General features: G+C 45.7%; 1 protein-coding gene across 4 annotated transcripts in view; it reads left to right on the top strand.

Annotated features, from left to right (window-relative positions):
* The first annotated feature begins 3,234 nt into the window (after nucleotides 1-3,234).
* The window catches only part of DDX11 (DEAD/H-box helicase 11), a 34,423-nt gene continuing 22,866 nt past the window's right edge, over nucleotides 3,235-14,791 (top strand). Inside the window, exons 1-8 of one of the 4 annotated variants that reach the window (XM_081209916.1) lie at nucleotides 3,235-3,371; nucleotides 5,535-5,633; nucleotides 8,711-8,857; nucleotides 9,445-9,663; nucleotides 10,806-10,892; nucleotides 11,397-11,554; nucleotides 12,361-12,412; nucleotides 12,991-13,098. In XM_081209916.1, coding sequence (XP_081066042.1) covers nucleotides 8,714-8,857; nucleotides 9,445-9,663; nucleotides 10,806-10,892; nucleotides 11,397-11,554; nucleotides 12,361-12,412; nucleotides 12,991-13,098 — 768 coding nt within the window. In that variant the 5' untranslated portion in view covers nucleotides 3,235-3,371; nucleotides 5,535-5,633; nucleotides 8,711-8,713. Of the gene's footprint in view, nucleotides 3,372-5,534; nucleotides 5,634-6,804; nucleotides 6,938-7,197; nucleotides 8,146-8,710; nucleotides 8,858-9,444; nucleotides 9,664-10,805; nucleotides 10,893-11,396; nucleotides 11,555-12,360; nucleotides 12,413-12,990; nucleotides 13,099-14,791 lie in introns of those variants that run through there. The other 3 variants (XM_081209918.1, XM_081209917.1, XM_081209919.1) reach the window with 3 other exon arrangements.

The raw sequence follows: 14,791 nt of genomic DNA, 5'->3' as shown, positions 1-14,791 counted from the left end.
ATTTTAAGCAAATTTGTTGGGAGCTCTAGTTCCCCCCTCACAGAGCAGTCTTAAGAAACTACAGTTCCCAGGATTCTTGGGGAGGGTGGAGGTATGTGCTTTAAATGTCTGGTGTTGCATACAGCCAGAAATCGGGACTCCTCCTTATTTCTCTAGGAAGATGCTTTATACCGAGTCAGAACCATTGACCCATCTAGCTCAGTACAGTCTACACTGACTGGCAGTAGTTTTCCTGGAGACATGGGGGGTTGAGCTTGGGACCTTCTGAATGCAAGACCTTGTGCTCTCCTGCAGAGCTGCATCCCTTCCCCAAGGGTTAGGCCAAAAGGGAAAAGCTCACATCTGAAGCTTCCAGAAAGAGATTGAACTGACCCACCTTAAATCTAAACATCCTTTTTTCAATCACCACCACCACCACCCCTTCCTCTCAAGGCCTGGGGCAGAGATGGCACCCTCCTCATTCCACATACAGAAGCTCACCTTACACCTTAAGAACAACAGTAGAGATGGGGTCACATCCTCCACCACAGCTGAGGGGAGCCAACTACTTTAGGGAGCACAAGGCCTAGGAACAGACAAAGCTCCCTTCCTTAGGTTGTGTAAACATGACACTTTAAAAGTGCTTCCTTTCCCTCAAAGAATTCTGTGCTCTGTATTTTAACTCTCATGTATTTATGATTCCCAGCAACTGTTAACAAAGCCCAGTGCCCAGATTTCTCTGAGGGGGAAAGGTGTTTTAAAGGTATAACATGTATATAACCTCATACTGAGTCAGACTACTGGTCTGCCAGCTCAGTACTGTCCACAAACTGGCAGCCATTGTTCACATATGGCAAGATTGATAACCAAGAACAGACCATGACTTATGAGCAGGTTCATGGTTAACAAACCTTGGTGAAGCCCCCAAGTCTGGTTCAGACAATCCAATTAAACCATGGTTTCTAACTATGGTTAAGTGTTATGTGCAGAGCGAATGAATGGTGTATTCAGTGAGACCTAAGTTATAGTGGGATCAAACCTACTTTCCTTGAAAGGTTCTCCCCTTCTTTTTTATCTACCTCTGCCATAGCTCCTTGTTTTCTTGGGCTATCCTTTCTTCCTAATAGATTTCCCAGGCTCGCCTCTTTCCCTCACCTTCACATAGTACTTCCTCAAGGCGCAGCGATAAAAAGCAAGGTTACAAAAATCTGGGAAAGTTGAATGTTCTTCCAAGTCAGAGCACACCCGCCCTAGGAGAGAGAGAGAGGCTGAGAGTTAGAGAAGAGCAGATGATCTATCCCTACTCACTCCTTCCATTTGATCTCAGTTAGGAGACACTGCCTACCAGAGCTTCACTGTAATAGTGACTGTATCATCATGGTCCGCACCAGGGGTGCCAACTTGAATAAAATATGGAGGGAGGGCAGGTGAGCCCCACATAATCGATCACAGGATGACACATGCACACCATTTGAATGGCAATGCCCATCAACTGGGGGGCAGCCCCCTCAAATATTTTATTAGGGGGCCAAAGGGACTTCGGCCCCAAGGTGTTGGCTCCTATGGTCCATGCCCACTGTTGGGAATCTGAAAGAGGGGTGTGCAGTAGGGGTCTCTTTTCATCTGGGTGCTGACCCCTTTGGCATGACCAAACATTAAATTAATTGCAGTTGCAACTTGGAGATCCGCACTGTTATCAGTTATCAGCGCCAGCAGTTGCTGACTGGTGACTCAGAAGGGCTCCTCATCAGTCCAGCCTGGCTCTGCCACCTTGCTGGGGTCTGAGCAGTGGGCAAGCAGCAGCCCTACTTTCCAAAAAGACCATCTGTGGCGGTTGCCCCATCATTTTAATTTATCCAAAATTTAATGTTGCCGGGTACAGAGTTATGGGACTCCCGAGCCAAGGAGATAAGTAGCTGCATAAAGGCAGCCCTGTATAGGCAAGTGGTTTTTTTAAATGTTTAATGTTTAATTATGTTTTTATATATGTTGGAAGCTGTCCAGAGTGGCAGTCAAATGGGTGGGGAATAATAATAGTAGTAGTAGTAGTAGTAATAATAATAATAATAATAATAATAATAATAATAATAATAATAATAGTAATAATAAGTTCCTATTTTCATCGGAGAAATGTTGGAGGATATGCAACAATCTCTGTAGGGCTCCACATTGGCTATCTCTGCAGTAGGCGCTGATGCAAGTGTGGTTCCTCCCATATTTTATTTTAAACACGTCCAAAACAAGACTGCCAGTTAGGTTTGGCAAAAGTTATTTTAGTGAAGGTTTCAGAGGAGCTGAAGTCTTGCAAGGAGCTTTGTTACGATCTAAGAGCTGGGATTTCCCCAAGGCTAGTCCCAATCAGTTTACAGAAAAGCTGAGACAACCCTGTCATTCTTATTGTTTACCTTCAGGAACGACTCCATGGTTTTCATACTGGTCCAGTGCCCGGATCAAGGAATTCTGGCAGCCATACATGGCTCTTAAGAAGCAAACAGCACGGATTCGACGAGGGCTACGAAGGATGCTAAAGAAGTGCTCATATTCGGCATCTGAGAGTGGCATTCCAGCTAGCGATGGCTCTTGTATCTGTGTGTCTGCTGCAGCGAGGAGCCATTTTGAGAGTACTGTGCAAACCAAACAAAAGAGGCAAAGGAGTGAGCCTTGGCTTAAGCCTCTATAATGCGTATCAAGGTTGCAAGGCATAGATCCCACAACTTGGGCTGCTGTGCTTTGAATGCCAGCCCTGGTTTTTTTTAAGCCCCGGAGCATCCTTGGCCACAGGGGATGATGTTGACTGAAGGATTCTGTGGCCCTGTCTCTACACTGTAGGTTCATGGAGTAAGGAAATGTGTAGATCAGCTCTAGGCAGCATTCCCACCAGCCCCAGTCGGTGCCTGACTGGGGCTGATGGGAGTTGTAGTCTAAAACATCTTGGCCAAGGCTTGGGCAGATAAACGGTCTCACTCACCAAGAGCAAACAGGAACACCTGTGTGGCTGAAAGCCCCCTCATCTTCCTTGCTGAGGCTTTGGGCACAGGGTCGGTCTGAAGGAGGAACCATTAGCAGGCTGTACAGATAAAGGAAGTTCCTGGGTTCTTTTGAATCCTCACTTTATTCTGTTTGCTGGACCACTGCTTTGGTGGGGTATCAAGGGGAAGCGGCATGAAAGGCCAACCAGGAGCTCCTGCCGTGGCCTAGGTAACCAGGAATGCTTGTGACATCACTGGGCAGCAAGGTTCTTCCCTTCTCACCTTTGCCAGTGAAATGGTGTGGCCTGATTCTGCGTTGCTTCCTCTCCTCGTGGGAAACTTGCTGCTTTTGATGGCGGAACCAGCTGGGCATGAACTTGGCTGCCATCTCTCTCAAGAAATAAGGATGTGGTGAGTACTCCTGTGAGTGCGGCTACAACCTTTTTATCAGTCAATTAATCAACCCGTTTTAAATCAGATTGGCTGAGAACCCCGTATTATTTTTTAAAACTGCTTATGTTCTGATGTATGGGTATCGCAGGGACTGCAAAATTATGGAGAGAAGGAGGACCTTCCACGAACCTGCCTGGCCTCTCCCAGCAAGTCTTTCAGTGGCCAATCTCTTTGCAACATAGCAGAAGGAACAGTGAGGCCAATTCTGGCCTATATCTGTTGAAATCTTTTGATCTTTGTAAACTGATGATGATAATTATAATTATTTACATTTATATCCCAACTTTCCTCGAAGGAACTGGTGGCATAGATGGTTCTCGCTCTCATCGTTTTATCCTCACAAGAACCTTGTGAGGTAGGGTTAAACTGAGAGTCGATGACTGGTCCATGGTCACAGTGTGAGCTTCATGGCTGAGTGGAGACTTGAACCCTGGTCTCTCAGGTGCAAGTCCAGCACTCTAACCACTACACCACACTGGCTCAGGAAGAGACCTCTGCCTGAAACTCAGGATAACTACTACCTGTGAATATGCACACTAATGCTTGCTGTTTCAATGTTCTGACTTGGTTCCAAGGTTTGTTCCTGTGTACTTTTTATATCAATTAGTTCACACATTAGCTTTGCGTTGTCAAGCATACCAAAATAAAGCACAAAAGAATTGAGTGATATATCTGAATGAGAGAACTTCGCCCTTGCAATATATATATTATTTGGGTATGTGTGTAGAAAACTAGCAAACCTAATAGACCTGGCAAGCCTGTAGGCCTGAACCTATTAGCCAAGCCTATTGCATTTTGTAGGGCTTGTATAAGCCTAAACATTTTTGGGGTTGCAGTTTTAAGGTAGGGTTGCTTCCTATGTGATTTACTTATGTGGGCTACTTACTCATTTGAAAAAATCTAAAAGCACCGTGTGCTGTAAAAACAACAACATACCCTGGTTTTCATTTCTATATTAGATAGCGTGCACTGTCATATGTGACAAACTGAAGATTGACTGTTCTGTGAAAGGTATAAATAAAACTACAAGAAAAACAACAAGCACAGTCTGCAATGCAAAGCTGGAAGCAATACAAAGTAATTTTGGTTGCAATCCCAAACCCACTTATATGCAAATAAATTTGATTACAATCAGTGGAGATTACTTCCAAATAAATAAGGTTACAAATAGGATGTAAATAAGAGATGCTAACACCTGAAGGGATTAAATAAAGAGAATACAGCAGTGGTTGCAAGCAAGGGTTAATGCTCAAGGGGGGAGGGAATACAATTTAGAAAACCTCATATTTAAAAGGTAGGATGAACTGCAAAGAGGGGGGTTAGAGCAGTGTTTCCCAACCTTTTTTGGGCAAAGGCACACTTGTTTCATGAAAAAAATCTCGAGGCACACCACCATTACAGCCCCGTGACGTCAGCGCGCAGCGTCACGTCGGGAGGGACGCACGAAAGTGTAAGTTTCAATTTCCCCCCCTCCCCCTTGCCTTCCTTCTGTGCCAACCGCCAAAAAGCCAAGAATTGCGGGACCGCCGGCGGAGGGGGGGAGGGCGAGCGGAGGCAGCGGCGAGCCCCGTTCCTCCCCATCCTCCCCATTCCGTGCAAGGAGCGCGAACAGGTGTGAGAAGGGGGTCAAACCTGCAGGTCGGCGCCGGGGAACCTCCAAGCTTTGGGGGTGGGGGGGGGAGGAGGCAGCAAAGCGAGGCAGGAAGGAGAGCGCGGCTTGGCTGGGTGAGCTTTGGCAGGGGCAGGGAATGAGAGCCGCGAGGCGGGCGCTGCGGACGGAGGCGCTGCCCGCCGAGCTCGCAGGCAGCCAGGCAGGCAGACGGCGAGAGCCCCGCGCTGGGCGGCCTCTCCTCGCCGCCCCGCCTCTCGCCGCCCGACTCGCCCGCCTCCCTCCGGGGACGGCGCCCCAATCTAAAATTTGACTTTTTTAAAAAAAAACTTTCGAATTTTTTAATTTTTGCCGCGGCACACCAGGCAACATCTCGCGGCACACTAGTGTGCCGCGGAACAGTGGTTGAAAAACACTGGGTTAGAGGTCTTTCCTCCTTTCTCCCCCCCTTTTTTTTGCATTTGAGTCTAGGCACTTAAAGTGCTTCTAGGTAGCTTTGAGCATTGATTTTGATTTGTTTGCAGGAAGATTTCACAATGCTGGCTACTTAACGAACATTTATTCTACAAGTTTGTTGTGCAAGACCTCCCAATCAACGGTAATGGCACGACCCGAATTTTCTGGTATGTGACTGAATTTCCACCTGAAAACAGAAAGTTTAGAAAAGTCTTGCCAAAACTAATTTAAATCCGTGGATTGAAGTGCACCTAACTTGCAGTGCAGTCCTGTGCATGCTTACTCAGAAATAAATGCCACTATGTTCAGCGGCGCTTGCTACCAGTGACATGTGCTTGGGGTGGGAATCTTGGCATAGGATGGCAGTCTTAGGGTGTGTCTATGCTAAATGCTTTAGTGTGGCATTGCAACATTTCTTTGTCTTGTTATCTCTTTCATGAAAGAAGGTAGCAGCAGGTGCATATTGAAGCATGGACAGTTACAAAGCATACAATGGTTTCCCACACTGAGTGGGCAATGCTAAATATTGTCCCTTTGGAAGTATCCTTATATCATCCCATGGATATTTTCTCAGAAACAAGTCCTGCTCTTCCACCTAGGGTTGCAGCTTTATGATTTTCCATCCCTTTGCTTTGAAGTCTGTCCCCTTGTTTAGGTTTCTACTGTTTCATCTATTGTTGTTTTATATTCTTATTGTCTATGTATGTGTGTGTGTGTGTGTGTATGTATAGTCTCACCCTTCAATAAAACATCCAAGTAAGCTACCTCACAGGGATGTTGCGATATCATATCAAAATGGGGAGAACCATGTAGATCCTTCTTGGAGAAAAGGCAGGATGTAAATGCAATAAATAAAATAAGTGTGTATAGGACTGCAGTCTTAGCAGGCTTCTGATGCCAACCTTTGCTGTTGTTGGTTTTTGCAGTAAGACTGACTAGGAAACCTATACCAAACTTTCCCTACGATTAAGTCGTCCTGGTGTAGTGGGTAAGAGTGTGCGACTAGGACCTGCGAGACCAGGGTTCAAATCTCATGAAGTTCACTGTATCCCTACCTCGCAGGGCTGTTGTGGAGGTTTAAATGAGGAAAGGGATGTATATGCCACCTCGGGCTCTTGGTGGAATGGGATGTCAGCGCAAATAAAATAGAATAGAATAAAAATAAACGGGGATTGCTTCTGAGTGTACATGCTGTGAGACAACTTCCCATTGGTGACGAAACGGCGCGCGCGGAGGCGGTGTCATGTTCTTGTTGTTTTTCTTTCCCCGGGCGGCTCACTCGATTGGCTGACGGGACTTTTCCCTAGCCAATAAAATTTGGGCGGGGAAAAAACCAACCCGCCCCGTCAGGCGGGGCCTTAATAGCTGAGTGGCTCGCTCTTTCTCTCGGGAAACCTCTGACGTCAGCGGGAGGGAGGCGGGCCGAAGTAGCTCTTCTCAGTTTGGCGCGCTTTCGAGCAATTCCAGAAGGGTCCGTGGCGGCGGGATATTTGGGGGGAGGGGTGCGGGTTGGATGGTGGCCGCAAAGGGTAAGAGGTGGCTGAGTAGGGCGCTTCGCGGAGGGAAACAGAAACGTGCTGGGATTCCAGGAATCCTGTGCTCTCTTGCCAGGAAGTACAGTGGGACCTCTCTTTTTTTTGGGGGGGGGGGCAGGAGGGGACGCGGAAAGCTCCTACCAAGTTAGACTGTTGGTCCACCTAGCTGACTGGCAGCAGCTGTGCAAGATTTGCAACAGGACTTTTCCAGGCGTACCTGCAGGCGCAAATTAGAACCTGGGAGGTTTTTCATGAAAAACGCTGTGGCCCCGCATAGGATTGTGTTGCAAGCCCAGCCCTACAAGGTTTTGGAGCCTCCCCCCCCCAACACTGAGGCTCTAAAATGCCGCCTTCTCGTCCCCTTAGATGTTAGCCAGGACTTGCAGTGAAATCATATGCATGTGTGTGCAGGATGGCATATATATTTTTTTCTAAACCACCAGTAGCTTATCTTGTTTTAAGTACTTGGGCAATTGTGCAACAAGTACAGAGTATGAAAGGGAGAGATGCTCCATGGTGTACTGGTGAATATGCAGCCTTGCCCTGTCTCTAATATCTTGGAATTACTGTAGTTTGTCCTTGATTACAGAAACAGGAAGCAGCACAGAAGCTGAGGGGCATATGGGAGGGTGTGTGTGTGTGTGTGTGTGTGTGTGTGTTTGTGTATAGAGGGAGTGTTCAAAGATGCCAACTCCCCCCACCAGCAGTCTTGAAGAGGGAGAGTCCAGAATTCTCCCATTTTAAGCAGCATAATGTAGGCCTAGTATTAAGGTTGAAGCTAGAGTTGCCCTTTTTCGGCAAAATTGCAAAAAACATACCGTTTTTGAGCTATTTTTCTGAATAATCGGCAAAAACAACATTGCCAACATGGGCTGCCGTACGTCTGGATTTCCCCAGACATTTTTGCTGATTTCTGCCTGGACGCTACTGCCAGCTGCAGTATTCCAGATATGTCCTGACCTATGCCAGTCTTAGTTGAAGCTGGTTGTGTAGAATGCTGCACCGGTAAGCAGCGTTTTGCCACCTTGTTGGCACAGTTGACGCAAGCTGCATAGCTCATCTGCTTTGCATGCAGAAGATCAATCCCTGGCATCCCCAGATAATGCTCCTTGCCTGAAGCCCCAGAGGGTCACTGCCAGTCAAGGTACTGAGCTAGTTAAATCTAATGGTCTGGCCTGGTACGAGGAATCTTTTGAGAGCCTGCATGGCATAGCAGTTATTGTGTTGGGCTAGGACCTGGGAGACCAGGGTTCACATATCCACTCAATCATGAAGCTAAGTGTGTGACCTTGGGCCAGTCATGGTCTCTCAGCCTAATTTAACCTCAAAAAAGTGTTGTCAGCATAAAAAGGGGAATAGGGGGGGAAAGGAAGTTGCAGCACCTTGAGCTCCTTGGAGGAGCAGTGGGATACAAATGTAATAAATAATGATAATATTAAGGTGGTTTGGAATGCCTTGTAGGCATTGGGCGTAATCTTTGATAGATTCCACTATTGGCTGGGTTCCTGGGATAACTTCAGATGCGCACGTAATGGGAGAGGGCCATCTTTACCGTCCTCCACAGGGCCTCCCTTGTGGCTCGTGTAATGTTTTATTTCAGCTGTGCTGATAATGTCCTTTTTGCCCGCCTTTGTAGAAATGCTAGTTTATATATGGTCAGGGTTAAGGTGATTCAGATAACTGTTTTATGGGTTTCTTTTTCATTTCAGGAGATGGCTGGGGAGAGCCAAGAAGCCGCCAAAACGAAGTTTCCATTTCCTTATGTGCCATACCCCATTCAAGAAGAATTCATGGCTAAACTTTATCAGGTCTTGGAGACTGGGAAGATTGGTATATTTGAAAGCCCAACTGGCACAGTAATTCTCTCTTTATTTTTTAATAATATTTGAAGCGCTGACAATTCCTCATCTTTCTGCTACCTAGGCCTCAAGGTGGCTGTGGGAGCTTCATATGGCTGGAGAAGGAATGCCTTGCAACATGGAGGAAAGGCTCTCAGGACTTGGTTGCAGCCAGGGAGTGGGGTGCTGTGGAAGGAGGGGAGGGAACGGGAGAAATAGTGTGGTTTGCTGCTTAGGAACATAAGGAGCTGCCTCACAGCAAGACAGACCATTGGCCCACTTTGCTTGGTGTCGTCTACACTGACTGGCAGCAGCTGTTTCTCCTGGTCCTACCTGGAAATACTGGGGATTAAGCCTAGTGTGCAAAGCACATGCTCTACCACTGAGCTACAGCTCTTCCCCAAAGTGCTGTAGCAACCCAGAATTCTTAGCTATGTGGGTTGCAGCAATAATCTGTCATTGTGAATAGACAACAAACAGGTATTGGCTTGTTGGGAACTGTAAATAATGTCTGGGCTTTTGTATTCTAAATTTAAATGCAGCTGCCTAGATTCTTGAATAAGTGGTACAAAGGCAACAGCAGCAACTCTGAATTTTATTTTTAGGGGAAATCTTTGAGTCTCATTTGTGGAGCCCTCTCGTGGCTCCGAGACTTTGAAGAGAAAAAGAGACAGGAAGAGGCCCGCCTGCTGGCAAACGGAAGTAATGGGAAGAGTGCCAAAGAGCAGCCTGAGAAGGGAAGCCAGGCATCGGCCGGGGAGCCCGACTGGATCACCCAGTTTGTGCAGAAGAAAGAAGAACGGGAAATGGTCCACAGGCTGAAGGTAATGCTGCTTATTAATTAGAGCAAAGCCTGTCTAGGTGGCGAATTCAGAGATGTAACTGTAAAAGAATGATGAGAACATTAAAAAAATAATCAAGAGATAGCAAAAGCCTTGCTGGATCATGCCAAAGGCTCTTCTGGTCCAGCATCTTGTTCTCACAGTGCTAAACAGATGCCTATGGCAAATGCCTGAAAGCAGGACTAAAGTGCAACAGCAACTCTCCCCTCCTGTGATTCCCAGCAATTGGTATTCAGAGGCATGCTGCCTCTAACAGTGGAGGTAGGCAGAGTCAGTAGACACTGGATGTAGGAATCATTTTTCATCTTGTAGCTTCAGTTCTTCTCTCTGAGCCATGTACATTTAGCATCACCTTTAAATCTTTTGCATGTGCCATCTCTTTAAAGAACCCAGAAATACTAGTTTAATATAGAACAATAATTTGTAACTCCAAGCCAGAAAGAGAATGGTGTCCAAACCATAAGGAAAAAACTTAACTGAAACGTTTAAAACTCATGGCCTATGGCTACACTCCTGCATAGAGCCAATAGCTGGAAAATTATCTCCACAGGAGTATAAGATGGCAGCCCTTCCAACTCGAATACCATTAAACTGTGGTGGTATTGCAACACCGAAAGAACAAAAAAAGTTTCAAATATTTAATAGAGAACTAAATAAGTATTTGCTCACAAGTCTCACTTTACTCAAAAGTTCTCTTAGAAAATGCTACTTAAGCTATTTTTAAAAAGAGAAAGATTCTGGCTAGTAGCATCTTGAAATGTACCAGGTGCTACATTTCCTTGTTAAATATGACAGTGTCTTTAGTGTTTCGTACTACTGCATAACCATCTTGATTCTGCCTGCCCATTGAGTACAAGGTGAATTAGAAATGGGGGAAACATATAAAGTGAAAGATTCTTCTGGGGTATTTTCTCACGAGCCTCTTTCACCTGTGTGAAAACTGGGTTATAGCCACTGTTTTAAAACCTTATGCACCAGGTGGTCTAGAAACGTATATAACCTAGGAAAGACTGAAGTTGGGAGGCTCTAACGTGCTTGGGATTCACAGTGGGTACGGAAACGGCTTGCTGTTTTCGTTCCAGGACTTATGGTTGACTTTCACAGACTGTTGTTTCAATTTTTAGGAGGAGCAGGTCAGGAGGAAGAAGCGAGAAGAACGTCTGGAGCAAATTCGCCACAACGTGCAGCTGAAATACACTTCTAAAAGAAAGGTGAGAGGACTCAGATACCACAGGCCTATCCTTCGGTTGCCAACAGCACAATCCCAACCATGTTTAATTGCAGCTTCGTTGATAAGTTGTGGTTCCCGGAATGCTGAGAGTTCCATGGTTCGTGTATTGAACGCTAACTAACTATTGGCAGGGAGAAAATGATGAAAAACTGAGCCAGGGGAGTAGAATAAAATGACTGGCACTCTAAAGAGGAAAACTCTGCACTTGTTGAAGGCCCCACTTGTTATTCATTATAAGGCTGCTGTATTGAGTGGTTGGGTTCCCCCCCCCCCACATTTGCTTTGATTGCTCTTGTTATTGACACAGTAGTTGCCTACTGCTTGTGTTCTCTGAGAAATTTCAAGGAATACAAATAGCATTTTTCTCTGGTTTCTGGGGGTTGAACACTAAGTTCCTTAAACACTAAGGGTTTGGAGCCTTTCCTTATAGGACAGTGAGCTAACTGACTTGGAGGGGCTGACAGTTCCATTATGCTTATTTCAGAGGATGGAGGCGGAAGAGGCAGAGCAGCTACTCCAGCTCAGTAAGGACATGTTGTCTCACCCGGATGAGTTGGGTACTTTGGAGCCGTTGGATCGGAGTGAGGAAGATCTGATCCTTGCAGAGTACGAGAGCGATGAGGAGAAGAAAGTGGGAAGTAGGTAAGGATGGCAATAAGATGGCAAGATAAAGGGGCATCAGAAGCAGGCTACTTGAGAGCCAGTGTGGTGTAGTGGTTAAGAGCGGTAGACTCGTAATCTGGGGAACCGGGTTCGCGTCTCCGCTCCTCCACATGCAGCTGCTGGGTGACCTTGGGCTAGTCACACTTCTCTGATGTCTCTCAGCCCCACTCACCTCACAGAGTGTTGGTTGTGGGGGAGGAAGGGAAAGGAGAATGTGAGCCGCTTTGAGACTCCTTCAGGTAGTGATAAAGTTGGATATCAAATCCAAACTCTTCTCCTCTTCTACTTGGTCCTACGATCGCATACTAGACCTAGTGGTCACCAAGAAGAAGGAAGCAGCAAATCACAAGCAGCGAAGGCCCCATCTGCTCTTCTCATGAAGATTGCAGCACCTTCTAGGTGTAGAAGTACAACTTGGGTTTAAGGGTTGGATATGCCAGAATAATCATCCTCTAATGCTGTGGATTGTCTTTTATGGCGTATCTCGAAAAGCATTTCACTCATTGTAAAATAAAATATTTCATAGGAAGTCTCTCTCCCCCCCCCCCCCGTGTTCTGCAAAGTCATCAGAAAAAAATGAGGGGAAACTTATGTCCTCCCCACTCCATTTCCCCTCTTTTGTGCCTTCGCATTGCTAAATAGGAATGTGCTGGCTCTCTGTCGTATGTGGACAGAGACCTGCTTAAAGATGGGGAGAGACGGTGTCATACGTGCTCTGGATTATGACACAGATGTTTCAGAGGGGCTACAGGAAAGAGAGACACAATTGTGCTTTCACCCCTTAGGTTAAGTGAAGAAGACGATGATGAAGATATAGAGGAGGAGCATGTAACTAAGGTAAGGCTTCAAGGGGCATCTGGTTCCTGCTCCAGCAGCTGACCTTCAAATCTGTAGGTGGGAAGTTTCATGACAAATTGGCAAGAATTCCTCCAGCTTCTAAGGCTCAAATTAGATAACTGCACACATACATACATACATACATACATACATACATAATACAGTTAAAATCCAGTGAGAATCCCATCTGACTTTCCTACCCTCAGTCCAGTCACTATCTCAGTTGCTGAAGTCTATCCCAAGTGGAAGAGTTTTGCCTGTTTTTCAAATGATGTTCACATCTGGCTTTAGTGAGCCCAGGGTCAGGCTGATGCCGTTGCATACAAAATGTTTCCCTTCTGGCTGTTTGATCCCTTCTGAGATGCATGGGCCCAAGCAGTTGCCTGAGAGCAGACTCTGGGCCAGAGTGAGCCCCCTAGGAGCCAAAGTTTTGTATTTGTTGGGCAGGCCTTGCAGATGCCTCTGTCCTACTGCAGAACAAGAGGAAGAGAGCACAAATCCTGCATTTCTAACACATCTCAACTGGCCCTGTATGAATTGCTTCCCGGTTGTGTTTCTCTTCTGTTTCTCTTCCTCAGATTTACTACTGCAGCCGAACACATTCGCAGCTGGCTCAGTTTGTACATGAGGTTCAGAAGAGCCCTTTCGGCAAGGAGACGCGACTGGTCTCCTTGGGGTCTAGGCAGGTGCGTAGCCCTCTGCTTTTCCTTGGGCAAGCTGGGTTGCTAATGAAATTTCCCCATGGGCGGAACTAGACAGTGCTGACCACTGGGTTGCCATCAAGGTTAGCTAGCTGTTTTCCCAGTTCCTCCTCCCCTTCCCAGGTCTATCCAGGTGTTCAGTCTGCATTCTGGCCCCGGCCCTCCATTCCTGAAGGGAGGTTCTAATCACATTCAGCCTAAGGCACTTGAAAGCTTTATGGTAATTGCCCCCCCCCCTTATTATCAGTGTATCCTCTTACAGAGAGGCTTCGAAATGGGCTGAAAATGTGAAGGTCAGGAACGAGGCGGAGGGGCACAGTCCACACGTGGTATGTGCCCTCCCCGTCCATTTGCTGAATTCTTTAACACAGTGGTACCTCGGGTTAAGAACTTAATTCGTTCTGGAGGTCCATTCTTAACCTGAAACTGTTCTTAACCTGAAGCACCACTTTAGCCTATGGGGCCTCCCGCTGCTGCTGTGCCACCGCTGTGCAATTTCTGTTCTCATCCTGAAGCAAAGTTCTTAACCTGAGGTACTATTTCTGGGTTAGCGGAGTCTAACCTGAAGCGTATGTAACACGAGGTACCACTGTGGAGCTGTTGAGTAAGGGTATGGAGTATCCTGCTTGCCTTGTGCGATCTTCCCCACATCAGTCAATAAAATGGGGCAAGGGAACACTTGGCGTGATGATGCTACGTCACGTGTCTCCCTTTCTAAACGTTTATGGGGAGAAGAGGAGGAACTGAATGTATTGTCATTGTGGAAACACCTTGTGATCTACATTGTGTCTATTCTTAGAACTCCCTAGCATGGAAATAGTTTCTTGGTGGCACTTAGGAGCAGTTGAAACAGTGATGTGTGATATATATATATATATATATATATATATATAGGCTATATATATATAGTGAAATGCCACAAGGTTAGGAATTGCTGCATCCACCCCCCCCCCACGTTTGTTGTATTTTTAGGACCCACCCTGATTTTTGTGACTGTATTCTCTGTTTGTTTTTTTAAAAGATTGTTATTAATTTTGCATTTTAAATGGTCATAACCCACCCTGGGACCTTAGACTGAAGGGCGGGTGCAAATGATAATTATTTAATTAAAATGTTCAAGATGCAAACCAGAAAAATCATCTTTAGAAATACAAATTCTGAGTAAGAAATTGGATACTGAGCAGCATGACACCCTTGTGATATTACAAATACTGAACACCCTTTGTCCTGGATTTGTGTGTCTGCAATGCTTATGGCACTTCATACCACAGAAACGATAATCTCAAATAGTTTTCCATTCCAAAGATTCTGAGGTGCTGGAGGGGGAAACATTTAAATATGGTTTATTCATTTTTTACCTATACATACATACAAAAAAGTATATAACTTTATAGGGCGGCAGTCAGTGCTAGTCTAATTCTGAGCTTGAAGTTGATGGGCATAACTAATTTAGGTTCATTAATTTCAGTAGATCTTGGTTGAATACAACCCATACATTATAAATAAGTTATTCTTGTAATCCTATTACTTTTATTTCATTATTTATAAGTAATTATTCTAACCTGCTGCCTTATAGATTAGTAATAAAGTCTTTCAATGTTTTTTATATTTCGTCTCAACCGCAAGAAAAACTCAAACAATTCGCCTCTCATAATTCTGCTCCGTGTATGTTGTGAAT

This window comes from Podarcis bocagei (genome assembly GCF_964188305.1).
Source record: "Podarcis bocagei genome assembly, chromosome: 10".
NCBI lineage: Eukaryota > Metazoa > Chordata > Lepidosauria > Squamata > Lacertidae > Podarcis > Podarcis bocagei.
This window is presented reverse-complemented; position numbering and strand designations above follow the sequence as displayed.